This window comes from Sphaerodactylus townsendi, linkage group LG07 (assembly GCF_021028975.2).
Source record: "Sphaerodactylus townsendi isolate TG3544 linkage group LG07, MPM_Stown_v2.3, whole genome shotgun sequence".
Lineage (NCBI taxonomy): Eukaryota > Metazoa > Chordata > Lepidosauria > Squamata > Sphaerodactylidae > Sphaerodactylus > Sphaerodactylus townsendi.
The window spans coordinates 81,577,796-81,604,575 of NC_059431.1; the positions used below are offsets into that span (position 1 = coordinate 81,577,796).

General features: G+C 41.8%; 1 protein-coding gene across 42 annotated transcripts in view; it reads right to left on the bottom strand.

Moving 5' to 3' along the window:
* Positions 1 to 26,780, bottom strand: part of PTPRD (protein tyrosine phosphatase receptor type D) — a 1,487,793-nt gene that overhangs the window by 62,335 nt on the left and 1,398,678 nt on the right. For all 42 annotated transcript variants that reach the window (XM_048502785.1, XM_048502811.1, XM_048502810.1 and 39 more), the window contains one exon: positions 15,941 to 16,116. In XM_048502785.1, coding sequence (XP_048358742.1) covers positions 15,941 to 16,116 — 176 coding nt within the window. The remainder of the gene's footprint in view (positions 1 to 15,940; positions 16,117 to 26,780) is intronic.

Consider the following 26,780-nt stretch of genomic DNA (forward strand, 5'->3'; position numbering starts at 1 on the left):
ACATACACAGAACACCCCGGGTGGTGCCTGGTGGATTTTTTTTTTTTTGCTCTCTGAATGGTAGGTTCCCATGATGTATTTGATGTTTACAAAATTTATATCCTGCTGTTTTGCCCTGATCAGGACCACTAAGCCAGCTATTATATTAAAGACTTACATAAAGTTATTAAAATAAAACAAAACACACCATTAAAACACTTCTCCCTCACAACAAACACCCTCTGAGATAGGTGGGGCTAAGAGAGCTCAGAAGAACTATGACTAGCCCAAGGTCACCCACCGGCGTGTGTTGGAGTGCACAGGCTAATCTGAATTCCCCAGATAAGCCTCCACAGCTCAGGTGGCAGAGCAGGGAATCAAACCAGGTTTCTCCAGATTAGAGTACACCTGCTCTTAACCACTATACCACTCAGGGACGTAGGTAAGGGTGGGTTCTTGGGTTCAAACCTCCTCGTTACATGTCCGAAGCTCCGCCCACTGGTATGCTGTAAAAAAACCTTAAAATTCATTTTTAATTTTAGTTTTATACCTTGCCCATCCCTAAAGGGCTCAGGGCAGCAACAACATGTTAAACTTACATTACAGGTAAAAATTATAATTTTAAAAATACTCACCATAACTTTAAAGATAGCCCAAAGGAAGGACCTGTCTGCAAACCCCCCCCCCACCTTTATTAACATATACTGGCTCTGTGTAGCCAGGGCTTCTGGAGCACTTGCACTCATGCTCAGCCTGGTAGGGGTGTGTGGCTATGTTGGGCCATCTTGTGCCCCCCCACGTGCCTGATAGCTATGCCACTGGAGCGGAGCCTCCCCTCTCTTGCTGCAGGGGGTGGGGGTAGGTCCTTCAAAGTCTCTCCTCTCTCGCTGCCATGGTGGGAAGAGAGGGGGCTGTCAGAGCTGTCAAAGCCTTGACTTGAGTATAAGATGAGGAGGGCTTTTTCAGCACAAAAAATGTGCTGAAAAAGTCGACATATTCGAGTATATACAGTAAAAAGCGCACCTGGACTCACCCGGGGTGCCATTGCGGCAGGGGAGGATGGAGCAGCTGCTCTCCTTCCTCTTATGCCTCGGAGGGTGGTCATGTGATGGTTGGAACCATCATGTGACAAGGGAGCCGGGCAGGCTATATAAGCCGGTGCCCAGCTTGGCTCGGCCTCTTCATGAGGCTGCGAGCAAGCAGAATGCTTGCTTGTCGCTGCTGCTTGCCGGCTTGAGTGATGGCATTTAAAGTAAACATTCAGGTGTGGCAGCATGTGCCATGCAGTGGCCCAGCCTTCGTGAGGTCTCTTTTTCCTTCCTTCCTGACTGCTCCCACTACCTCTAGTTCTTACAAGGGAGATCTTGAATTTGGTCATTTGGGGTGTTTCTGAGCCAAAATGAAACAGCACATTTCAAGTGATGCTTCAGCTTGGAAATATATGAATACACACTCTTAACTGGCTGCTTTTCCAAAAAATATCCCCTTCCACTCTTTGGCAATTTAACAGCTTACAGGGCAGATGAGATTTAGTAGAGTCTCTCTGAGCTAATGTAGATCTTGTCCAGCAGAGCCACCCTATTATTTGATACATTCTAAATTGTAGTGGAGAACCGCTAATTAAGTTTGATGGTTTCCAAGTTCAGGAGGCACCTTATTGTCAGATACTGGCTGGATGTTTTGGGGCATTACTAGACTAATTCAGGTGTTGTGTGGTGTTTCAGGAAGCACCAAACCACACTGTATGCATGGTCCAGATGCCAGTAAAGCAGCAGAATTGTTTTTTTAAGTGAGTGCGTGTCACTGCCAACCAGATATAGTAAGACAGACTGGAAGACAGTTTCTGCATTTACTGCTCAGTAAATATATTGGGCATATTACACCCCCCAGAGAGGCCATGGATAGAAGTAGAATCATTTGAGAGGGGGGTGAGAACATTCGTCTTCGAAGTCCTCCTGCAGTTCTGAAAAGCTTAAGAGCAGTTGCTTGTGGAGGTTTTTTTTGCTAATTGTATTTTTTTAAAAGTTTGTACACCTTCACAACCTATCTTGGGCACCAGTGCTGACAGAACAGTGGTGTGTGTCTGTACTGGAGTGGGAGAAAGAATCTCAACAGGGCATTATCAGGAAAAACTGAGGAGCTACCCTGACTGGTGTCATGCTTATGGTAGGAAGAGGTTGTAATTCATTCTTTGGTTGGAAAGAGTTTCATTTTCTCACCTGCTCACTACAGTACTGAATAAGATAACAGTGTGAATAATACAGCAGTATGGCTTAGCAACAGCGTCAGAAACCCGTCATAACCCATATTAATAGTTTTACTACTTTGGAATAAGTTTATCGTCCTAACAAAACAGCAGCAAAGTTGAGGTCAAAGATGATATTAGACAAAGTTTCCAAACACAATGCATGTAAGGCCCCTCTCATAGCTCTTCTTAATTTGTAAAAGCCATAATTGAAAACTTCTGAATGCTGATAAACACATAATGGACAGTTCTTACACAGAGCTACCACCAATTTTTTGGCCCAGATATATAACAGCCTGCAACAAAAACTGTAAGGAGAGTGAACAATGACTGGATCCATTTTCCAATAAGAGTGAAGGCTGACACTGTTTCATACCTGCGGTGTTTAAAAATCTGCATGTATTACCAAAGAATATTCATGAGCCTTCACACTCCAGCAAGCCACAGATGCCAAAAGATGGCTCTGCCTTGCATCAATGGTGCTAAAGGAGGAAAATTTCCATATGTAAAAATAAAAAAAAGATGAAATAATCCCTGACATTCAAAGATAGAGAGACAATTTTCTGATAGAAAGAGCTACTCTAAGTCGGGGGGGGGGGACTTCAAGGGGAGGGCAAGTGAGACTTTTATTTGGCTTTTTTTCTTCAGCACCTTGGAGAAGGTCCTAACAATATGGACACTGAGCAGCTCATTTCTCACTTCAAGAATGGCTTGAGACCATCTTGAATATCAAAACCATTCTTACAACCCTGCTGGTTTAATAATATAAGAATGAATTAACAAAAAATTCTTTTGCAAGCATCTTTAATTTCCACTGAGGAATTTGCCATTTATTTTGAGAATGTGGCTTCATGCTTTTCAATACATGCTTATTAATTAATTGCTAGAATGTACTATCAGTACATGAGTAGAAAATTAAGCCACAGTATTTTTTCATGTGCATGGCTGCACAAGGGAGGTGTTAGGTTGAAGCAATTGTGCTATCTTGCCTGTAAGTTAGTTACACAGCAAGAACTTTGCAACATATAAATACAAGCTGCTTCTACACTGGACAGAATTGTGCTTCAACATATGAATTTGATTTAGGAGATCTGGCAATTTCAGTACAACCATGTGATGTACTGATCAAATTGCTATGATAAATTGCTGCTGAAAATAAGCCTATAATAACTTCCAGTTTATTAAAGTATTTTCTGATTCTGGCCAGTCATAAATGAAGATAGGTATTCACACAAAGATATAAATATCAATTAAGACAAAGTAGTTTGGAAACACCAAACAGTCCAAATAATGGTTGCTTGAGATTTATACAACTAGTTTCAAAGTGTACCCATGTTGATCTGCAAAAAAGAGAGCTAAATTTGAGTCCAGAGCACTTTAGAGACCATCAATTTTTTGAGGTATAAAGCTTCTGAGAGTCACAGTTCCCTTCAACAGAAGTTGTATTTTTTTTTACTTTTCCATTTAAACTGTAGTTTTAGATCTAGGCTATATATGCCAAGGCCTTGTACTAAATTCCCAGCAAGTAGATTATTCAGTCTCATCTACATCAATGAGAAAACATGTGGGAAGCAAGAATTACATTTCCATTTGCAAAGATAAAAATGTAACGGAGAAATATTGGGTTGGATCCAAAGCCTTGCTCAGCAAAAATGTTTATGACAGTTTATGTTCCCCTAGAAACGTAATTTGGGGGAGTGCAGTGAATTGTAGCATGAAGGTGAGGTGGGAAAGAGCTGTTAGGCAAGCAGAGCGTAATATGGGGAGGGGTTGTGACTCAGTGGTATAGCATCTGCTTGGCAAGCAAAAGGTCCCGGGTTCAATCCCTGGCTTCTCCAGTTAAAAAAAAGAAGGATCAGAAATCCTGGAGAGTTGTTGCCAGTCTGACCAGACAACACTGACCTTGAGGGACCAACAGTCTGATTCAGGATCAGGCAGTTACATGTGTTTATAACAGCTTTCCTTGTGGTCCTTTGAATGAAACCTAATGTGTAGATTCGTTGGATTATATTTATTATGTAAAATATTTGTATCTTGTTATTCTGAAGCAATTGATTGAGGTGATTTTCAACACATATAAATATGATAAAAAACAAAGTTGTCTGCATCATAAAAACAATTAGACAGTGTGTGTGTACAAAAATCCAAAGATGACCTAGTTGCAGTTTAGTGCAATGATCTGTAATATGGTACTCAAGGGAAGATCTGCTCTGTCTGTCTTATCAAACGCCCATTCAAGAGCCGGAGACCACAGGTTCAGATGGATCAGGAGCTCCTGCATTCAAGGACAGTTTCAGTTTTTGGCTGCAAGTCTGAGACCCTGTGCCTTCATCTGTGGTGACAAAGCACAGAATGGAGCATAATCATCCAGAGGGATGTATAATGAATCAATGATATAGTACAGCCTGATCTCATCAGGTTTCAGAAGCTAACCTGGATTGGTACTTGGTTGGGAGACCACCATGGAAGACTCTGCAGAAGGTAATGGAAAACTACCTCTGTTTAATCACTTGCCTTGAAAGTCCCTTGCTGAGGTGACCAGGTCAGTTGTGACTTGACACCACTTTGCATGAGCACAGTGTTGAGGTCCTTCTTTCACCTCTCAAAAAACCCAGTCAGAAGTAGATGAACTATCTACCCACATACCCTCATCCACCCCAGACTGGCCGACTCCAGAAGGGACAACAAAGAGGTAAAAAACTGTAAAGGTATATTGTGGAAGCTGCACTCATGCCTTTTGCATTTTAAGGGGAAAGACTGCTGTCAATCCCAAGGCGGTGTGGGGGGAGCGAAATCTCCCTGACCTGCTCTCAGTGATCACAGCAGACTTTCCCCTTAAAATGCAAAGGCACGAAAGCAGCCTCCACAATATCAATATAAGCAATATTGATACTACCCTTAAAGGGCTTTTAAAAAGCAACCAACCTTTTGTCTTCTAGAGCCATCTGGAAGGAGAGAAGCCTTGCAGCAAGACAAAAACCTTGCAGTTTACCCACACTTGCAAACTGCGGGGCAACAGGGATCTCTCGTGACACAAGTTTAATTGCGTCAGTACAAGAATCTCTGCCCTGTTGGAACCATAGGTTTACTGCAGGGCAGAGCACTAGGATATATACCGGTATATACATATATATTGGAGGGGGGGAGATAGTCTAGTTTTTGTTTATGAAGTGCCACTTTTAAAAGATTTGATACAAAATACAATGAATCCACAATCAATATATCAATAATACTATACCAGATATCCATATGCTTTAGTCCTAATACTGATTCTGAAAGCTCTCCTCCCATCTAAACATACAATATATCAATCAGGTTGACAGAATTGCATTTTTCTGGAGACAGCTCCATCATTCAGTCATTTTTATCTTAGTTGTAACTCAGTGTATCAAGAACATTAAAGAGTAAAGAAATAGTGATATACCTTATTTGCCTATTGTCCCATTAATCATTCCGACATTCTCTCCTATATGACAAAGAACTGTCAGCTTAATTCACATAAAAATAGAAGCTAATCCCAGCCAAAAAGAATAAAATACTGCTTACAATGGCTTGTACTGAAATATACCCTTATGTGGAAGAAGAAACTACTTCCTGAAAACTGGGGGACCTTTCAGAATGATTTTTCAATGAACTAATGTGGTATTGTGTTGGACTGGGGAGAGCCTGCGGAGAGCTGGCTCAAACTCCTGGGCACCATATAACCTCCTGGCTGACTCTGGGTCAGTCATTCCCTTCCAGCCTAACCTACCACACAGCCTAACCTAACCTACCACACAGGGTTGCTGTGAGGATAAAATGAAAGAAGGCAGAACCATGCACGATATCATAAGATCTTTGGACGAGGGATAGGATAAAAATGTAATATATTTTCAGGGTCCACTGAGATTGCTGATGGGAGAAACCAGAGACCAAGTCATACTGGCAGTTAATGAATTGATTTAGGTCTGTACAGGAGTTTAAAACTAGTAACTGAAGCATGTGTTGCTATACTGACAGCCAAGACTTTTGTGTTAAAAGATTCTGGCCCTAACAGGATGTGTGTCTAGAAGTCAGTGCTGCAATCTCATTGGGGAGCAAAACCAAAACACACACACACAAACATACCCACATACACACACACACAAACAAGCAAGCAAACTAGGATTCCATCAGTCAGTGAGGGGAAGACTACATTCAGTCTTCTACTTCTTCTCCTTCATAACAGTTATCAGTGGGGATCTATTTTTGGTTATTGGAGGTGGCTAGGGAAGTTTGTTTATAATATCCTATCCAGCTGGGGATACATGCATGGAAGCTTGCTTCCATGTATGTACAGTGCATAGCTAGGTCGGGGTGTCTGGCTCTAAGAAAAATAATACCAAGGTAAGGAAAGCATTGTTAACATCAAAGAGTCCTCCATATAAACTGTCGAATGTCGTACTAAAGCTGTTGAACAAATTACAGTGTCTAATCTATTACTGATGAATTCACAACATTTCTTCCTCCAGTAAGAGAGGGGCTCAGACTTATTTGAGCCCTCATTTGTGGATGAAGGGAGGCAGCAGGACATGACCCTTGCAGCAGCCAGTGGCCAGATGGGCCTTGATGCAAGCACGAGAGGTCTCGGCCCTGGCTGTTTGCTCTACTTCCTCTGACTGGGCAATCTTCTTCCACCTGGCCAGCCTATCAGAAGCTTCCTGGGGCCAGGCCAGGGGCAAGAAGCAGGTTGGAGGCCTCACAGGGTGGGGCTTACTCCCTGCCCCTGCCCCAACACTAGTTAAGCCATGGCCTGCCTGCAAAGGGCTCACTTTGCCTCATGACTTTTTCCCACCCAAGTGGAATCTTACAACCTGCCATCTCGCATGTTCTCCCCCTGCGTAGCAGGTAGACTGTGGCTAGGTGATGCAGCATATCGGCTGACAGGATGGCTGCCTGATAGTTGAATCCATTGCTCCATGCAATGCCAAGGCTCTGACAGCTGCTGAAATCAATGAAGTTGTGGCCAATTTTATTCCAAAAGGTAGTTAGTCTCTTACGTTGCGATTCAGGGTTTTCATGATGGTTTTTGCCATCCCTATTTCCTACTCCCCTCTTTACCGATGGGCTTGCAATTTATTTAGGTGGTTACAAAATAGATAATAAAATATTATTTCTATAGTATATTTTAATTTTGTTCCAAACCCCCTTCACCCTCAGCTGTTTTCCTGCAGCAATTTACATTTTTGATTGATTAAATAATGCAGCACAGAAACTACTTGGGGTTGTAGTGGGTATACAAGCAGAAAGAAACAAGCCAAAATGTTAAACATAACAGGAAGGAATTCTAACATTTCAAATGGCTTTATGTATTCTTGCCTTGTATATCTCTGTGTTTTTTTTATTTCTAGTTTTCATCCCTTACTATTTTCCTTTCCTTTCATACAAATGAGACTTATGCATGTAATAAATATGTTATCAGCATTCTTCCATGCACCGTGATGTCTATAATCCTTTTTAACATATAGGATATGTGTGATAGCATGGTAATGTGGCTGAATTTCTCTCTGAGGGCTGGTTAGGTCAGGTGAGATGCAGAAGACAACATTTAATGTGAAAACAATAAAGTATGAAGGGTGGTAAATAAAAAAGCTCTCTATATCCTACAGCTTCCCTATAGGCAAGCAAATGAATAACTAATTCACTGTAACATCTTCATTCATTGTAGTCAGCTGATGAATATGTAACTTCTCAAAGCTGGGGTTAGTCAGACATCTAACACATGCTAATGAGCCAGCTAAGTTTGTTTCTGCTGATGCTCTTCCTTCTCCAAAAATCCCTTTATCTATGCAGCACAGGTTAGAATTGCTGAAGCAAAGCTGCAGGACTGAGCACAGGAAGGCAAGTAAACAAAAATGTGATAGAAGATAGAAAGGAGATGAAGTCCCACAGCAGAATGCTCTTGCCTTCAAGATAAAATAATTATCAAGGCTGCCAGTATATGGAAAAACTCTCATCTCCCTTGTTCTCTGTCCCTCAAGCAGAGCAAAATACAAAAACCAAAAGAATAATAACATTACTAGAATACCAGTTGCTTTTTAAATAGTTGTTTAGAATTTGCTGATTTCATTTGGACTATTTTGTTTGTTCATGATACCAAACATTTTAAAAAGTGGCAGATTAGAACATCTTCCTGTTTTGAGGCTTTGCACAAACTGTGGCCCAGCTCCCTAAAGGCATCTCACAAGCCATATACTGTTGTCCCGTATTTTCAATAAATATTATTCCTGCTATGATACCCAGTTCTATTTTTTCTGTCTAACATTCAAGAAACTGATGAGATCCGATTTAGTTTACCCTTAACTAAGGGTAAACACAATTCAGGTGAGGCAGAAGTGATGCTATGGGGAAAGGATGATGTCCTGGTAGGGAGTGATCTGCCAACTTTGGATAGGATGAGTTTATCTCTGTAAGATCATGTGAAGAGGCTAGATCAGGGGTAGGGAACCTGCGGCTCTCCAGATGTTCAGGAACTACAATTCCCATCAGCCTCTGTCAGCATGGCCAATAGATAATTCTATTGGACCCCACCTAGGTAATGGAAAATCAGGTTGGCTACATCTTACCAAAAAGTTGGTCTCCTTATCTTGACTCATCTGAGCTAGCTACACTGATACATGCTACTGTAACATCGAAACTGGCATACCCTAATGTGCTCTATGTGGGACTACACTTAAAATTATTTGGAAGCTTTAATTAATGCAAAATGCAGCAGCCTATCATTGGTTTGGGCCAGCCACTTTGAACATATAATATTTCTGAAACATCTCCACTGGAGAGCTAGTATGGTGTAATGGGAGCTAGCCTAGTATTTGGGAGAGCTGGAAGCTTGCTAGGTGATTGAACTGGCCTTTTCTAACAACTGGGGCGGGGACTCACACAGTCTCCTAGGCAGAGGCATTCCTCCCATAGGGCAAAGTGGGCAGTTGCCCTGGGCGCAGCCCTGTGGGGGGCACAAAAACTGCAGGCTCGTTTGTGGGATTTTTTGTATTTTCAGTGTTTTTCCATTTTTGGCCTGCAGAGGGCGCAGTATTTAGGCTAGCAGCACCAAATTTTCAGGGATGTTTCGGGAGACTCTCCTGATGCTATCTCCCAGGTTTGGTGAGCTTTGGTTCTGGGAGTCCAAAGTTATGGACTCCCAAAGGGGTGCCCCATCCCCCATTGTTTTCAATGGGATCTAATAGGAGATAAGGCTACACTTTTGAGGGTTGATAACTTTGGACCCCCTGAACCAAACTTCACCAAACCTGGGAGGTATCATCAGGAGAATTTTTTTCTGATATCACCCAGGTTTTGTGAAGTTTGGTCCAGGGGGTCCAAAGCTATGGATTCCCAAAGGGGTGCTCCATCATCCATTGTTTCCAATGGGAGCTAACAGAAGATGGGGGCTACACCTTTGAGGGTCCATAACTTTGGACCCCCTGAATAAACTTCACCAAACCCTGGAATGTTATCGATAGAGAGGGAGATCTCCCTAAAGATACCCTGAAAGTTTGGGTGCTGCCCAACAATGCACCCTGACAGCAGGCACCTCCCAAATTTCCCCAGATTTTCCTTTTTAATCCCCCCGCCTTCGACATGTGATTTGGGGAGAATCTGAGGTCCCCCCTGATTTAAAGCATTGAAAGTGATGCTGTTTCAGGGGTGAGGGAGAATCAACCCCCAAAATAGCATCACTTCCAATGTTTGTTTAGAAAAGCATAGGAACTAGATTCTCCCTTTAAAGGTTGGATTTAAAAGCAGAATCTGGAGGCTCCCCTGGATTTAAAACACCATTAGAAAATGATGCTGTTTGAGGGGTGGATTCCAGCATCACTTGTTTAAACTAAGGAGCCCAGATTCTCCTTTGAAACAATGAAGTGATGCTGTTTCCCCCAATCGGGGGGGACTGGATACAACACCATAAAATGTTTTCATAGCAGTAATAAAACATTTTGAAAGCATTTTGAAAATGTTTTCCAAATATTATTTCTGCTGTGTGGCATGGCCCATTGCTGTGTTCAGATTTGTGAGTTGGGGCATGTTCTATAATGTGATGGTGACTTTGAAACAACCTGGTGTAACAAATCATTGCTTGGTCACAGTGGGGGAGGGTGGCTGCCCATGGGGGGCGCCAAACTCCAGTTTGCCTAGATATGCCACTGGGCGTAGCTACAAGGGGGGGGGTGCACGTTGCATTGGTCACACGCCTGGGGGGGGACATCAAACTCAGGTTTTGCCCAGGGCTCCAGTTTGCCTAGTTACGCCACTGCTCCTAGGATATGGGGAAGTAAGCTTGTTTTAAACTATAAACCTTCCTCTCAGTTAACAAGGTAGCAAGTGTATATATAGTCTTTGAGTTCACTGCTGTGAGGTACGTTTTGTGGTGCACAAATAAAATATGCAGACCACTGAGGCAGGATTTGTATATAAACAATAAAAAAGATTTATTTATTTACAGGTTGGTTTCAAGGAACAAATCAACAGCACAGATAGTCAAAGGAGAAAATGGGCTGGGGAACATAAATTTAAGCTAGGTATGACTTCAGAATGTAGTATGAGTTGCCTTTAATACTTTCAACAATAAACAGGCTTTTACTGACTAGATGCTAGTTTGGATTTATAACCATGCACAGGATATCCATTCTTACCAGTTTGCCCTTTCCCAAGAGCCAGACTATATGGTACAATTAGTGGTGGGATTCAGCTGGTTCAGCCCGGGTTCAGGTGAACCGGTTGTTAACCCCCCCTCTGCTTTCCCCTTTCCCCGCATTGCCCAGCACCGCTCTCCTCCCTGCCCTGGAAGCCCAGGGTGGGGAGGAGAGTTGAGCTGAGCCAGAGGCTCCAGGAGCCCTCTGCTCCACCCCCCAGTGCTGCCCAGCTCAGCTCTCCTCCCTGACCCAGGAGCACAGGGTGGGGAGGAGAGCCGAGCCAAGCCGGAGGCTCCTGGAGCCCTTTGCTCCACCCCTCCCAACACTGCCTGGCTCAGCTCTCCTGGAGCCAGCCTGCTACCCCGGCACCTGCTGCCAGTCTTCCTTCAGGCCACCTCCTGCCCTCCCCAGGTCCTGAAGGAAGGCTGGGGGGATGGGGGTTGATTGGGCAGGCACTGTAGCACCCACCCATTCCCATCCACTTGGTCTAGCTCTTCAGCCAGAGCAGACTGGCATAGCTGAGCCGAGGGGCGGCCCACGGCAGGCTCCCTGGCCACCCCTTGGCCTGGCCCCACCAGGTGCTCTGGCTAAAGGGCTGGGCTGAGGGGTGGCCCACAGCCGGCCCAGCCCCACCAGGCTGCTCGAGACCACCGCCACCTTCCTCCACTGGTTAAGGTAAGCAGGGTGTGCAGTGGGGGATGGGGTGAACCAGTTATTGAATTTTTAGAATCCCACGACTGGGTATAATGTCTGCTCATCAGCAGAGAGAGGCCTAACAATGGGATATTGTATTCTTTCTGAGGTAGACTTAAATTGTTCTGCTGCACTAACAGGCAGAGCTACCCTTCAACCAGACTGCTCTGTTACTGGCTATCACTGCACTCTCCCTGAGGCAGACCTGAATTGAACTATCACTTACTATGCTCCCATCCATCATTCCATCCCTCTTTTGAAAGATGACTGAATGTTGGAGCAATATCACACCATAGAGCAGGGGGGAGGAATAGCTTCCTTCTTGTCATGGTGATCGTGGACCAATCACACTCTTTCAGCCTAACTTATCTCACTGGGCTGTTGTGAGGATAAAATGTGGGAGAGGGAAATGATATAAGCTACTTTGCATCCCCATTGGGGAGAAAAGCAGGTTACAAATGAATTAAATAAATATTTGCTTCTCTGTGTGTGTTAAGATGCTGGTTTATCTTTATTTATTTGGAAGATTTTACAATCTGGAATCCACATATCTACAGAGCTGTATCCCCAAATATCAATCTATGTTCCAATTATGTTACCAGCCAGACCTGAGGTCGGATGGGGGGGGGCTGTTTTTACCCATCACAACTCCCCTATAAAGTGCCCTAGTGGTGTAGGTCAAAGATAGATTTCATCTCCTGTGCTGACTCAGTGGAACCAACAGGGAAAAATCTGACTGGGCATATCTCCCTATCAGTCATTGAAATGCATAATAGCCATCTTATCTTTCATAAAGTAATCAGGAAATACAAAACCTACGCCTGGGGAATCAGTCCCTGTCTCAGGACTGCATCACACCTGTCTCCAGTTCAACAAAGGATATGTTAACTAATATCAGCAAGGTTTCCTTTCAGTTACTCTCCATTGCATGCATTCTATCTTTTTTTCCTGACTAACTTCTGGGAAATACCACCTTCACTTGAATTGGAATTTTGGAAAAGTCCCTGAGCTGTGATTCAACTCGCCCTAAAATCTAATAATTTTAGTTGCTCCCTGCACTTGAGTCATTAGCCAAAGTGTCCACCTCTTGCTCTCCTCTGGAAAACAAGAGCTTTGTCCTGGGAAGATTAGCTCTTTTAGCATAAGCTCTTTTAGCATGATTTCCCCTGTAACTAGACTGGCCACCTTGAGGCTGGTTTTCAGTATTTCCTGGACTATGTTCATGTCTGGTTATACTGCTCCCAGTGCAGCCTTTTACCCTGTTTCTTTGGAGCTCAACGCAATGATTGAACTCTACTTCTCTTGGACCATTCCTCATCTAGATAAGGTAATTATTACTTTTCCCCACAAAACTCTGATCTATTCCAGAGCTATCCCTTCACTTCTATCAATATCCTAGGACTGTGTGAACTCTTTGTGTGCCTGTTTTACATTTGCATGCGTAAGTTTATTATTATTATCCCATCATTAAAACTGTTAACTTTTTACTTCTGACTTCAGTAGAAGATTTTTGTGGAAACCCACCTCCGTAAACTCTAGCGGCAAAGATCTTATGGTTGCTCCTTCTTGCACAGCAAGGTCTAACCCAGCTAATTCCCCACTCTAAAAATTACAGACCTCAGCATTTCAGGTAACAGTTATACTACTCTGTCCACATCCTTCTCATTACACAGACTGGTTGACTCCCTCTCTGAAGGCGGGCAGATTTGCCTTCCCCAAAGCACTTACTTTGGTGGACAAATCCACCAGCAGGTAGCCACTGTGGCCCTCCTTTGTGCTGCATCGGCACTCCTGTGCTCCTGGCAACTCCACCAGTATAGCGAGGCATTCTGGAGGCATGGTTATGGATGGAGCAAACATTAGTTTGCTTTCATCTGATCTTTGCCTGCCAGAACGCCAGCACCAAGGGCTTGGGTGATGCCATCAAGCAGCCTTCTTGGAGGTGGTGACGTGGCACCAAAACAGCACTGAGTTCCACCACCTGCGGCTCTGGATTCAACTGTAAAGCAAATAAGCACCAAATCTAGAAAAAGGATTCACATACTACTAGTAGGGGATCTATGATTTCTCTATACAATGATAGATTAAAGACAACCAACTGATTTTGGGGAAGAATCATGGCTCAGTCGTTTCATCACCAGCTCATCCCTGCAGAAGTACCAAGGCTTAATTCCTGGCATCTCCAACTAAACCAGGGGTCTGCAACCTGTGGATCTCCAGATGTTCATGGACTACAAATCCCAATTGGCCATGCTTGCAGGGGCTGATGGGAGAGCCACAGGTTGCAGACCCCTGAACTAAACCATCTCAGATAGCAGATGTTGATAGATCTTTCCCTGCCTGATGCCTTCAAGAATCCATGTCAAGTCATAGGATAAAAGTACATGCATCAGTGGCCTAACTCAGTATAAGGTAGTTCAACTAAAAAAACAGTTATCACCCACTGACTGCCATTCATGACTTGTTAGCTGTATTCACCTTTGTTTTTTTCTATCAAATCACAGCTGACTTATGGCAACCCCAAGGCAAGAGATATATAGAGGTGCTTTTCTATTGCCTGCTTCCAGGTCAGGACCCTGGTATTGCTTAGAGGTGTCCCATCCAAATACTAACCACGGCCAACCCTGATGAAGCTGTTCAGATCCGATGAGATCAGGCTAGCCTGAGGCTATCCAGGTCAGGGTGCATTCAGTTTAGCTGCTCAACATCGACCAGGCTTATCTTATATAGACTGAAGAGGAAGTGAGATAATTGGAATAATATATGTTTTCATCACAGGAGATGGTCCCAATGATAGCAATGCCAATAAGTATGTAAATTGTCATTGATTAGATAGCAAAAAAATATGATTTTAATTTACTAAAAACCTATTTTTACTGGAATACAGGAAGCAATCCTACCCAAATCTACTTGGAAGAAAGTCCTGTTTTATTCAGTGAAGCTTACTCCCAGGAAAGCATTGTTAGGGCGGCAGGAACAGGGCTGAAGTAACAAACTCCAGTATATAAAATATGCCAGCTAGCTGAACTGAACTCACAGCCTGTGCTACAGCTGTACAAAACCACACACTATAAACACTGTGATTATGACTAACACTTGACAGAGCAAGCAGACAATAAAGTTAACTAGAAACTGAAAAAAGCAATTCATTAGTAGAAAAAGCAAAAATTTATTTGGACATTTCAAAACATATATTTGTGAATGGGATAGAAGTGGATTCCAATGTCATGAAAAACTGTGAACATTAAGTACCAAAGCCTTCTGCAAAGGACTGTTTGTTCCCATCAAAATGAGCAATAGCCCAATACCATTCAGAAATTTCCTTTATTATTAAAGCAGATAATGAGAAAGAGGCAGAGTTATATTTGTTTAACTCAAACCACATTCCACACTGGGTCCAACCAAAGACTGCTAAAATATAATATATTGATGAAAATTAATCCTACAGTGATCATTATCAATAGATATTTGAAAGAACAGACAATAAAGCCTGAATATGCAGGCAAGCAAAAAAGAAACTTACTGTAGTTACAAAATACAGTCTCTTAGCAATATAAAAAGCTGGAATAGGATAATATTTCAGGATGCATATGCAAAATGTAACTGGTTTTGATAACAGATTTCAGTGGTTTTTCAATTGGAAATATCAAGTGATTCTTTTAAGCCATCACCCCAGATTCGATATCACAGATTGTCTTTTCATTTCACATCTCAGGTGCCTTCCCTTGTTAAGTGATAAGCCAACATGATAAGAAAGATTGATATGCTCTAGAAGCATGATAACTGTTAAATAAGCAGTCTATTTTTTCCTTGGGGTTGATAGCTATGAAAACTAGGAAATGTTATCACATAGGTGGATTCTATTAATTAGCCTTAGAATTCTGAAGCAAAGCCAGAGCATGTATTTCAAGATCAATGCAACTGTACTACTCAGCTTGATCATTAAGTCAAAGACGGCATAAGTTTTTGTAACATATTTAATTTGTGTCTGGAATAAAAGTATATAAAACATGGCTAATTCACAGTCCGCACATTAAAATAACAATGATCCATTAAAATAAAAAGAGCTCATATATAAAAAGGTATCATTAACAGGACAGAATACAGATACAAATATTTCAAAAATATGAGTAGGTTGGATTGTGCTTCCTATACCAAGTAGAATTTTGCATAAAAATAAGAATTGTGCATAAAAATTAATCATGAAGGTAATGGGGGGTGTGTGTGTTAACAGCTTAAAAAACATAACAGCACAATGTAGCTTCAAAGAAATTTGTAATAAATGACAACTTACTGACTTCACAGTTTAAAATCAGTTTTATGGATAAACCATTTCAAAGGGGCTACTAAATATACAAATATGCAATAATCTTACCCTGGACCTTTCTTCCAGTTTGGTCATCATGACGACAGTTGCGCCCCTTTGTTCCCACATCATTCTCCAGAAATCTCCAAAGGTTTCAGGGAGGGCTCCTTGTGTTGCAATGTAGGCATTCTGCTTTCTATAACCATCTATGTAGTTAGAGTTGATATAATCACTGCCTGGTATGCCTAAAAAGCAAAATAGAGCATACTCCTGAAAGTTCACATAATATCACTTTAATTTTGTGGATAAGATGCAAAACACTGTAACATTTAGTAATCTCCAATTTCATATACATTCTTTTTCACTGGCAACTGAAAACAATTTATTCTTTGCATCTGAGTACTAAGATGGCTGGATATAATCTATGCTTAAACTAATCACAGTAGTCACACTATTCTTTACATTTGTGGAGTTGTAAAAATTGTCATTTGTTTGGACAACTTTACTGAATTACTACATTAATATGAATAATGAAATAGATTTTAAAATGAAATAAGTTATCTAATAGCCGTGGCTTCAATAACCTTTATTACCAAAACAAAATCTCATGTCACTAAATAATATAGGGTTTAATTATTGTTTAAGAATACTTTGTAGAACTCCCACCCATAGCACAGATCTCTGTGGCTTTCTTCCATCATGAAAACTGTCCATTTACTTTTTCCTTTTATTGAACTAGTTACCAATTCATAAGAAAAGCTTTCATCTTATCCCATGACTAATAAGATTTTTCAGGAATCTATGCTGAGGGACTATCAAAAGATCTCTGGAAGTCCAAGTAATAATTGCTTGGTTTAGACATAACGCAAAAGCGTAGTCGGTTTTAACTATGGCAAGTTCGTGAAATCAGGATTCAAATCACAATCAGTCACTCAAATGTGGGTTGGCTCAGAAAATTCTGGCATTACATTCTTCTCTCTGTGCCTGGGAGAGTGCAGACACCACACAAACTTGGTTAAGGGTTAGTTAGCAAACCATCCTCAGATCTTGGTTAGCTAATCATAATTTGTAGAATAGTCTGGGTTAAGGTAAGTACACTAACAACAGCTGGTTCACCAAATCACAATTTTGTGTAATGTCTGAACTGAGCCTATGCCTATCCAATTATGTCCATCTTCATTTCTTCTGACACTCTCAAATAATTCCAAAATATTTAAAAAAGTGGATTGGCAAAACTCCTCCTTGCATATGCCACACAAATTATTCTTCAGCAAGGCTTCTTTTTCTTTGCATTTAATAATTCTTGCTTTAAGAACATTTTTAAACCATATACCTGGAACAAATGTTACACAGGCAGCCCAACTGACAGCCTGAGGTATCCGGTGACAATGCCACTGCCATACTGTCCTGCTTCCTCCAGAAAGCTTTCTGGTGGTGTGGGGAGACTGAATTTCTTTTTTAAAACTCTGCCACCAGAAAGCCTTCTATAAAATTGTGCACACATTTTCCCCGCTCCTGAACTGACACTGAGCGTTTTCCCACTTACCATGAGCCCCCTATGCCGTGCGCTACTCTCAGCGAGCGTCATTTCTGCCGCGTGCCCGGGCTTCCCCACGACCCCACGCTCTGTGCGGGGTCATCAAAAGGCGCCGTTTTGAAGAGCACCAGGAATGACACGTGCTGAGGGGACGCGACAGCGGCAGTGTCGGGGCGGCTGCGTTGTCACTGCCCCTGTAGTGGGGAGTGCCGGGGGACCCCGCACTACTTGCCTACAGTAGTGCACAGCAGAAGTGGGAAAACGCTCACTATCCCTGTGGTTTCCCTTGCCTCTACAGGGAAAAAAAGAGTGGTGGGTTTTTTTTGTTCCACCCCACCTTCCCTCACCTAATTTCCACCATTTCACATATCAGAAGGGGTTTTTTTGTATGAAGACTAGGGATCCATCAGTGGAGCAAAGAACAGTCATTATTGATTTCTGTTTTAATGGGGTTTTATTGTAACTATTGTTTTATTGTGTTATTCACCGCCCAGAGCCCTTCGGGGGAGGGGCGGTATATAAAACCAATTATGAATAAAATAAAAATAAATAAATAAAGTAAAGTGATGCTGGAAAAAGCCAATAAGAAAACTAACAAGAGGTAGCAGGGAAAGGAAAGAGGGAAGCAGTCCACAAGAAGTAGTCACACCAGTTTCACTTTTATACTCCACAGTGATCTGAAGGGCTTTTAAAAATAATGGAAGTGAAGTAAAAAGCAACTATTTGGCTTTTGTGAGCTTACTACTTGCCTTGAGGCTCTCTGCCTCACAGTGAACTTTCCCCCACAGATTACATAAGAGATTGGGCCGTATTCACTCAGTTCTCAGATCCATTCAGCAGAGCTAGTCCAAAAACAACTGCATTTACTTTCAAGGAAGGCAAACACACATGCAAGCAACTTAAAGCCCTTCAGATCCTTTTAAAATGGTGACCAGAAGAAAGGGGAAACTTTTATGGGTGAACTGGGGAAGGAGCATCAAAATCTGGATAAAGAATTATGCTTCTTGTTTAGTGGTTTTGCTTCAAGGGAAAAATGAAACAACAGGAAAGGTCATGTTTCGCCAGCATTTGGAAACATTGCAGTTTCTTTGCTCAACCCCACGGTGTCTTTGGAAAGGGTGAAAAAATACATAAAGGAAGGTCAATGGTAACAGAAAGGTAAGTTCTCTGTGAGGCAGAATTCGAGGGTGAAAAAGGCCTTCTTCTAATAGGCTGATCCATGTATTTCTAGTCAGAAGTCTCATTAAGTGAAATAGTACTTATTCCTAGGTAAATGCAATCTCTCTCAGGTAAGAGGACTACTTGAAAGTTACAAAAGAAAAGGTTTTGAGCAAATGAAGTTCCCTTCATAATGTTTATGGGGATAATGAGCATAGTAGAGATTAATTTTGAGATACAAAGTGGCAAAGTTCAGCAACATTTAATGAAACGCGTTACAGAATGGACCAGAGGAAATACTTGTATAGCACAGTGATCTGCTAAAGGACACAGTATTTTTTCATGAGATCAACAGACATAGGTACCCCCTGCCAGTGGTGTACCACTGCAAAATGGTGCCCAGGGCTTACTGCTGCCAGTTGCCCACACTACTGCCAGTTCCCCACTGCTGGGGGTGAGGGAGTTCGGTGGAGGGTGGGTAGGTGAGGGAGTTTGGCCAGGTCCTGGGCAAGGGGGAAGAGAGTGAGGGGACAGGTCATGCAAGATGGTCGGTCAGTCAGTGAGCCAGGGCAGTGCGAGTGCAGAAAGGGAAGAGAGGGATGTGGTGGTTCAGGGCAAGTTGGGGTCATGCAGTCAAGGTGGTGACTGCATGACTGCATATCAAGCAGTCAAGGTGGTGAGCTGGGGCCATGAGAGTGTGACAGAGGGAGACAGGGAGGCAGCAGACTGTTGTGAGCTGGGGATGGACAAGGCCCTGGGTGGACAAGGCAGCAAGCTGGGGCCGTGTGAGTGTGGTGGGGGAAGGGAGGCAGCAGGCTGCACTAGCTGGGACTGAGTGAGGCAGCTGGCCAGGTGAGTCAGTGATCCAGGCAAACTGGGACTGGGTGAGTGCAGCAGGGCGTGGGGAGGGGGAGTTCAGTCAGGGACTGGCCACAGGAGAGAAGGGGAGCAGGCTTTGCTCTGAAAGGTGGCAGGAAAGCAGAGACTGGAGATGCAGGGGGAAGGGACAGCTTAATGTGCCTCCACGTGACTAAGGTTAGTGGTGCCTGGGTCATGAGATCACCTCATCCACAAGATATACCACTGCTCTCTGTCTTTCCTCCCTGTCAGCTTCTCTTCAATGGAGATGAGGTCATGCAGTGTCAGGTATTTGAGTTGGGGGGAAAGCTTCCTCTTATTACAACTATGCCCCCAGTTCAGTAAAGAGCGCAAAGAAATGAAGGAGTTACTTACATAAGGAAAGAAAAGCAGCAAATACATGGCCTGGAATGGTCATGACTGAGCAGCAAAGCATCTGTTCTGTATGCACAGTATCCTAGGTTCAACTCCTAGAACCTTTGGTTGAAATGATCCAGGAGTTGGTGATAGGAAAGACCTTTGTCTGGAATCCTGGAGAGCTGCTGGTGGTGGTCAGAGAAAATACTGACTAGACAATACTGACTAGTCAGAGAAAATACTGACAAGTACCAGACAGTACCTGGCAACTGGTAGGAGGGTTATAGAAGCAGCGTCCTGGGACAAAATTTCAAATGAAAAATAAGACCTTGTCTACTTAAAGGAAATTTTTGCCATATTGTTCCTTGTGATTGGATGAAACCAGAAGTTTCTTTTTAATTTTTCTTCTGCTGCCACTTCCAGGCAATGTGACCTGGAGAGGACAATGCTCTGTCCACACCAGGGCCTTGGCTGCCCTATACGACACTGTAAGGCATATTTATGTGTTCACGTGAAGGGAGCTTAACTTATTCGTGGATTCCCCCTGCTGTTCAAGATCTTCTTTCATCTACTTTAAATCAAACTTTAATGAGGGGGGAAAAACCCAAATAGATTGGTGACACCAATCTTCTTTAGTAGTTATTTCATTTCTTTTAAAATTTCAAATATTTGGATTTTCATTGTTTTTGTTGTTGATTTTTCATTGCTTTTAGTGCATTTATATAAAATTGTTACAAAAATAATGATGGAATATGCATCAATGTTAATGAGAAAAAATTGGTATAAGGAAAGGGAAATTGGAACCAGCCCTCGTGGATTTATTTTTTATAAGGAAGAAAACACACCAACATGGATACATTCCAATTAAAAAGGACAACTTTGAAATCCAGTCTCATTCTTACTCTCCTGCACTCCAGATTCAGAGGATCCCAATGGCAGAGCAATAGTAATTTAGGAGTAAACCAAAAAGGTGGTTACCATGAGTGTCTTGTGTTATTATGAATCACTAGCAAAGTGCATAGAGGTGGACAGTGTAGCTATTTCAGTCAGTTGGCTCAATAAATGAACCATTCAAAGTAAATGGAAAATCTGAAGTCATGATAGAATAATCTCATTAACAGAACTTTACTTTTGCTAAAAAAAATATTATTTTCCCATGTGCCTAATCTTTCATTCTACCACTCAATTATCTTTGAAGGAGACTACCGACCTACTGTGACCCTATGTAAATTCCAATACACTTTGGAAAGGATTTTTCAAAATTGTATGGATTATTTATGAAGTTTGCTTTGACCTGCAATATCATCCTTAGTGACCCTGAAAACCAGAAAGACTTCTAAAATCTGTATAAGCAACGTCTAACTACAATTGGAATTTGGATGGCTTTTAATCTGGTAGGGAAAGTCATGATAAGATAATTCTTTCTAGTTTTCTGAAGTGACTTGTACTTGAGTTCATGTCTCCCACATTATTATCTCCCTCTTGTTGTGCTTAGTGTACAAAAATGCACATGTACTGTTGTTAAGTCAGGTGTCACCCATCCTATATCTGTGCATTTCATTTTTTTCTGTCTAAGTGTAGAATCTTACATTTATCTCTGATGAAATTCATTTTGTTAGTTTTGGCCCAGCTCTCTAATCTGTCCAGATCATTTTGTATCCTGTCCCTGTCCTCCAGGGTATTAGCTACTTTTCCTAACTTGGTATCATCTGCAAATTTGATTAACATGCCCTCTATTTCATTATCCAAGTCATTGATAAAAATATTGAATAGCACTGGGCCCAGGACAGAACTCTGAGACACCCCACTAGTCACTTCCCTGCAGGATGAACATGAGCCACTGGTAAGCACCCTTGGGTTCGGTCAGTCAATCAATTACAAATCCTCCTAATAGTAGCATTATCTAGTCCACATTATACTAGCTTTTTTTGCAAGAATATAACGGGGGACCTTGTAAAAGGCCTTACTAAATTCAAGGTATGCTATACCTACAGTATTCCCTTCATCTACCAAGCTTGTCATTCCATCAAAAAAGAAAGAACACTAGTTTTGCATGATTTGTTTTTGAGAAACCTGTGTTGACTTTTAGTGATCACGGCATTCCCTTCTAAGTGCTTACAGACTACCTGTTTAATTATCTGCTCTAGAATCTTTCTTGGTATTGATTTCAGGTTGACTGGGTGGTAATTATTTGGCATCCACCCTTTTGAAGATGGAGACCAAATTTGCCCTCCTCCAGTCTGTTAGGACTTCTCCGGTTCTCTAAGAATTCTCAAAGATTATTGCCAGTTGTTCTGAGATTGCTTCTGCCAGTTCTTTTAATCCCATTGGACATAGTTCATCAGGCCCTGGAGGCTTGAATTTATTTAGAGTAGATTGGGCAGAATAATCCTTGAAGAATAGACGATGTGCAGCAGCAGTAGTGGAAGATGACACTAGCAGAGGATTTATCACAGATGGCAGTGCCACTTCAGCTAACCCTGGTTAATACTAAACAGAAGAAGTCAAAGACGCTCATCGCTTGTGCTCATCTCTTACCTCAAAAACTGTAAGATGAAACAATCCAAAATAAGAACATGACATTGCCCAAGTTAGCACAGTCAGTCCTGGTTAGTATTTAGATCGGAGACCACCAAGGAAGTCCAGTTTTGATATATAGAGGTAGGCAGAAGCAAACCACCTTTGAATATCTTTTGTCCTGAAAACTGTATAGGGTCTCCCTAAGTTAGCTGCAACTTGATGGCACTTTCTACCCCCAAGTAAATTGGTAAGAAATCTAAGTTTATGTAGCACAAAAATAGGGGCAAATTGGTCATGTTTTGCTGGATGAGAAATACTAGGATCATTGAAAGTGATTTGCTGACACATTTTCTAAAAAGATTATGGCATTTGTCATATAACATGAAGCTTAATTTCTACAGTAGCAAAACAGCATTTACAAGGATCATTAGACATCCCACCAATACAACAGCAACTACCTGAACTGTGTTTAAAGCGTAGTTTAATTAACCAGGGGAGGAATTCTAACTTCTGTTTTACATTAACATTATATTACCATGCATTGGGGAGGGGGAGGGTTAAGCACCTTGGAGAATATTAACTCCCCTGCCCCACTTCTGTTCATAATATTGACAAGGGGTTGCCACTTTATTAGTATTAGGCATATTCTACGTTGCCAACCAGGAATGAGAAGTTGAGATTGAGACTGACAAATAAAGAAGAGGAGCAATTAGAAGAGGGGAGAGAGAAATAAAGTCCTATAATAAAAAGAGAGCAAAATGAAGAAATGTGGAAAGAGAATGAAAGAAAAGAAGAAAGGTTTCTGCAACAAACTAACAAGGAAGATCTGGATGAGCAGAGAAAACTATGGAAATGAGTGGAAGGAAAAAGGAAGGAAGCATAATTCTGGGAATAATCTTGTTAGGAATATGCAGTCTGCCAATGTCTTTAACAACCATGAGCTGTTTTGGATGGTCTTGTCTTGCTCCAGTGTTGGCTTGGTTGAAGGGTTCAGCCAAATACACAAAAGTTTTGTCGAAGGCTTTCATGGCTGGATTCAACTGGTTGTGTGGCCCAGAAACCCACAACAACCATCACAAAAGTTTGTTTCCTTGTAGTAAATGTTGCAGAAAAGCCTGACCAGCAGAGTCAGAACAACCATTTTTCTGTGTTCCTAGTGGCTGCAGTGCACAACTGCATTAGAAGTAGAATAATGTTCTGTTTAAACACAGTGCTACACATTTCCAAAGAACAGTTATTTTAATGGAAAGAATTGGCGGTTCCCATTCTAGGTATATGGGTAGCTTTTCCTGAATTCCCTCAATGTGGAAATACGAGTTAATGATTCATTTTAAAAAATCATCCAGGCACAGTGCCACACATCCTCCGTTTATCAAAGATGATGAAACATTTCTAAAATAAGCAGCTGAGAAGGAAAATGAGACCAACAAGTTAAAGCTACACCTAGTGGGTATTATAACTGAAAGATGTGGGCCAAGAATGTATAAAAGGAACATTTTTCTACATAGATTATAATAATGTTACAAGTGTCTGGTAGTGTTCTTTGAAGTACATGTTATTTCAAACATAAAAGACCTGAAAATATCACACAGAGTAACAAATGCAAAGAAAAAAATCCTTTTTCAATGTGTGTACACAATGTGGTAAATATCTTTTTGGAAGACTGGTCTATAGCTACAAGAGCCAAAATCCTAAGACTATCAAAGAGAAGAACTTTGCCAATGAAACAACTGAAGTTGGTGTCTCTGAATCTCCCTGCTGACCCCATGCTACTGCTATAAGAAACAGAAGATCCCCCTTGGATGCTATTTTTTCTGTTTTAAATAGAGCTGGAAAATATGAGGGTTGCACTCCTATGGTAATTTAAAAAAATGATAAAGAACCAACTGAAATTGAAGCCCTATAAATATTCTCAGTGCAATGACTACAGATACTTTCATGTGCCAAACATGATGACAAAGTCTCTCAGGGATTTAGCATCACATTACATCATGTCTCAAACCAGCATCCTTAGGATTAAACTTGAAATACTGGAAATATGGACAGGCTTATTGTGCTTTCCAGTGGAGTTATTTGAAAGTCTTACCAAAGCCATGCACAGTTGGCTACAGGTAAAGACAGACTGCCAGAGTATTTAATCCATTGATTCAATTCATGAATGCACTTACATTCAGTCTATGTTGCTAGTCCAAACTAACAGAATCACAGATGTGACATTAATGATTAGGTGTCCAGTAACCTCTGGGAAGTGGCTGGATACTTCCAAGAATTACAGCCTATCTCTAGGCCATATAAATCACTTATTTATTGATTTAAAATGTATGTTCTACAGCTCCTGGAGAAAATGGATGTTTTGGATGGCGGAATGCATTATACCCTGCAGAGGCCCTTCCCCTCCCTAACCCCACACTTCTAGGCTCAACCCTCAAATCTTTTGGTTTGTTTAGACCCAAAGTTGACAACCCTAGGATCCAGGCAGCCACATAAGCACTGTTACTGGTTTATTCCATTTGTACCTCAATCTTCCTTCAAGGAGCTCTGGTCAGCCTTCACAGTTCCATTTCTTCCTGTAAGATAAGTTATATCCAGCTGGAAGACAGTGATAGTCCAGGGCTGCCTAGTGGGCTTAAAGGGTCTTTTGTGCAAATCTTTGCAGCCCAAGTCTAACTGCATACCAAACTAGTTTTCAAATGCTTTTATTTAATAGTGAAGTGATTTTGGCACAAGGTCTGCAGATGGGGACCATCACTGGGCCTTTAGGTGTTACACACTAATACCATTCTCCCTCTCAGTTACTACACTGGCTTAGAGAAGGTAGTTAGTGGGGAGTGTTGCTAATGGGCACATGTTTAAGAAAATGATAGTAAATCATATGTCTTACTTCTGCCTTACTCCTAGAGATGCCCATGTTTATTGTCCACCCTCTTGAGGAAAGGAAAATTCTTTTGTGAAGGTTATTTTAACTCCCTTTAAAATAATTTGATGTGACAAAAAACAAAGCAACCTGAGGGAAACACAGCCAGCTACTAAATGATTTTAAATACAGAGGTGATATCATTTTATAGGGGTGTTTCTCTTATCTCTGCCCCATGCTAAGTGAGTGGGAAAAAATCTCTGGGCAACACTGTCACATCTCATAGCACAAAAATAATGAGATGGTGTAGGCAGTTTGAGTAAATTCTGCAAACCTTTGTTAGCTCCCGTATCTTGAAGGCATCTTTACCCACAAGCACAACAATTGCCATCATTACTAAAATTTGGGAATAACAGTCAGAGATGTCAGTCATTCTAGTATGCGTTTTTCTTTGTAAAGATATAGGTCAGGAGGGGACAATAGATGAAATTTCCTCTCAGGTTAACACTAATGAGTTTGACTGGTGGAACTCTACAGCAGTGGTGAAACCAGCCATTGAATCTGGCTATCATTTGTACATAGTATAAAAGCATGATCCAGATGGGACATTGGTGTGATCTACTTTAAAGAACAGACATCTAATTACACAACAATAATGTAGCTATTAATCATTCACATATCAGCTCTTTTCCTCTTGGTCATGGAAGGAAACAAAAACCTCCCGAAACATCACATATCTCATCCTGAACAGAAAATGTGGAACAAATAAACAAAAAATAAAAGTAAAGTCAAAATAAAAAATGGAGCAGGGGACAGAAAAGAGATTTCACTACAAACCTGAACTACCCCCACCCCCACCCCAGTTTGCAGAAACATCTGAAATGTAAAAAAGGGGTAACAGATAACATAACAGTTGTAGCTTTAAGGAAAGAATGCCAACTGAGACTCTCTGAGACATTTTAGGGATTCCTGGGGAATTACAATAATATTGTCCAGCTTCCCAAGACTTGGTTTTGTAAAGCCAAGTTATAGGATAAGGAGTAGGGATGGACTTGGAGGCAAAACAACTGTAGAAAAGGTCCCAGATTGCTCCCTTGTCATGTCATGGAAAAGGCCTTGCAAGGGATGGATCTGGTGACAACACTGGAGACTCATCACTCACGTAACTTGGTTGGAACCCAAGAACAGTGGCCACTGCACAACTTGGTCATACTTTACTGGAGAGAGGCTGCCAGAAGGCTGTAGGGTTGCCAGCTTCCAGACAGAATCTGGAAGGCAATTACCACAGATCTCTAGGCCACAGAGATCTATTCAGGAATATGGATTCTGTGGCCCACAAAGCTCTCCTTAAAATCTACCCTCCCTGGTCTCCACCACCACAGTCTACAGGAATTTCACAACCATGAGTTGACAACAATAAGAGGCAGGTGGGAGGGGGCGTTGAACTCAGGAAAAAAAATGTAAAGATAGGTTGGCTGATTGGTGGGAAGGAGAAAAGCAGGAAAAGGGGAGTGACTGTGGGGGCTACAAGGAAGGGACATGGGAAACAGTGGGAAAGGCAGAAAAACAATCCTTCCACAAGGGCTTGTAGATCCCATGTTTGTTAGGTCATAATTTCAATCATG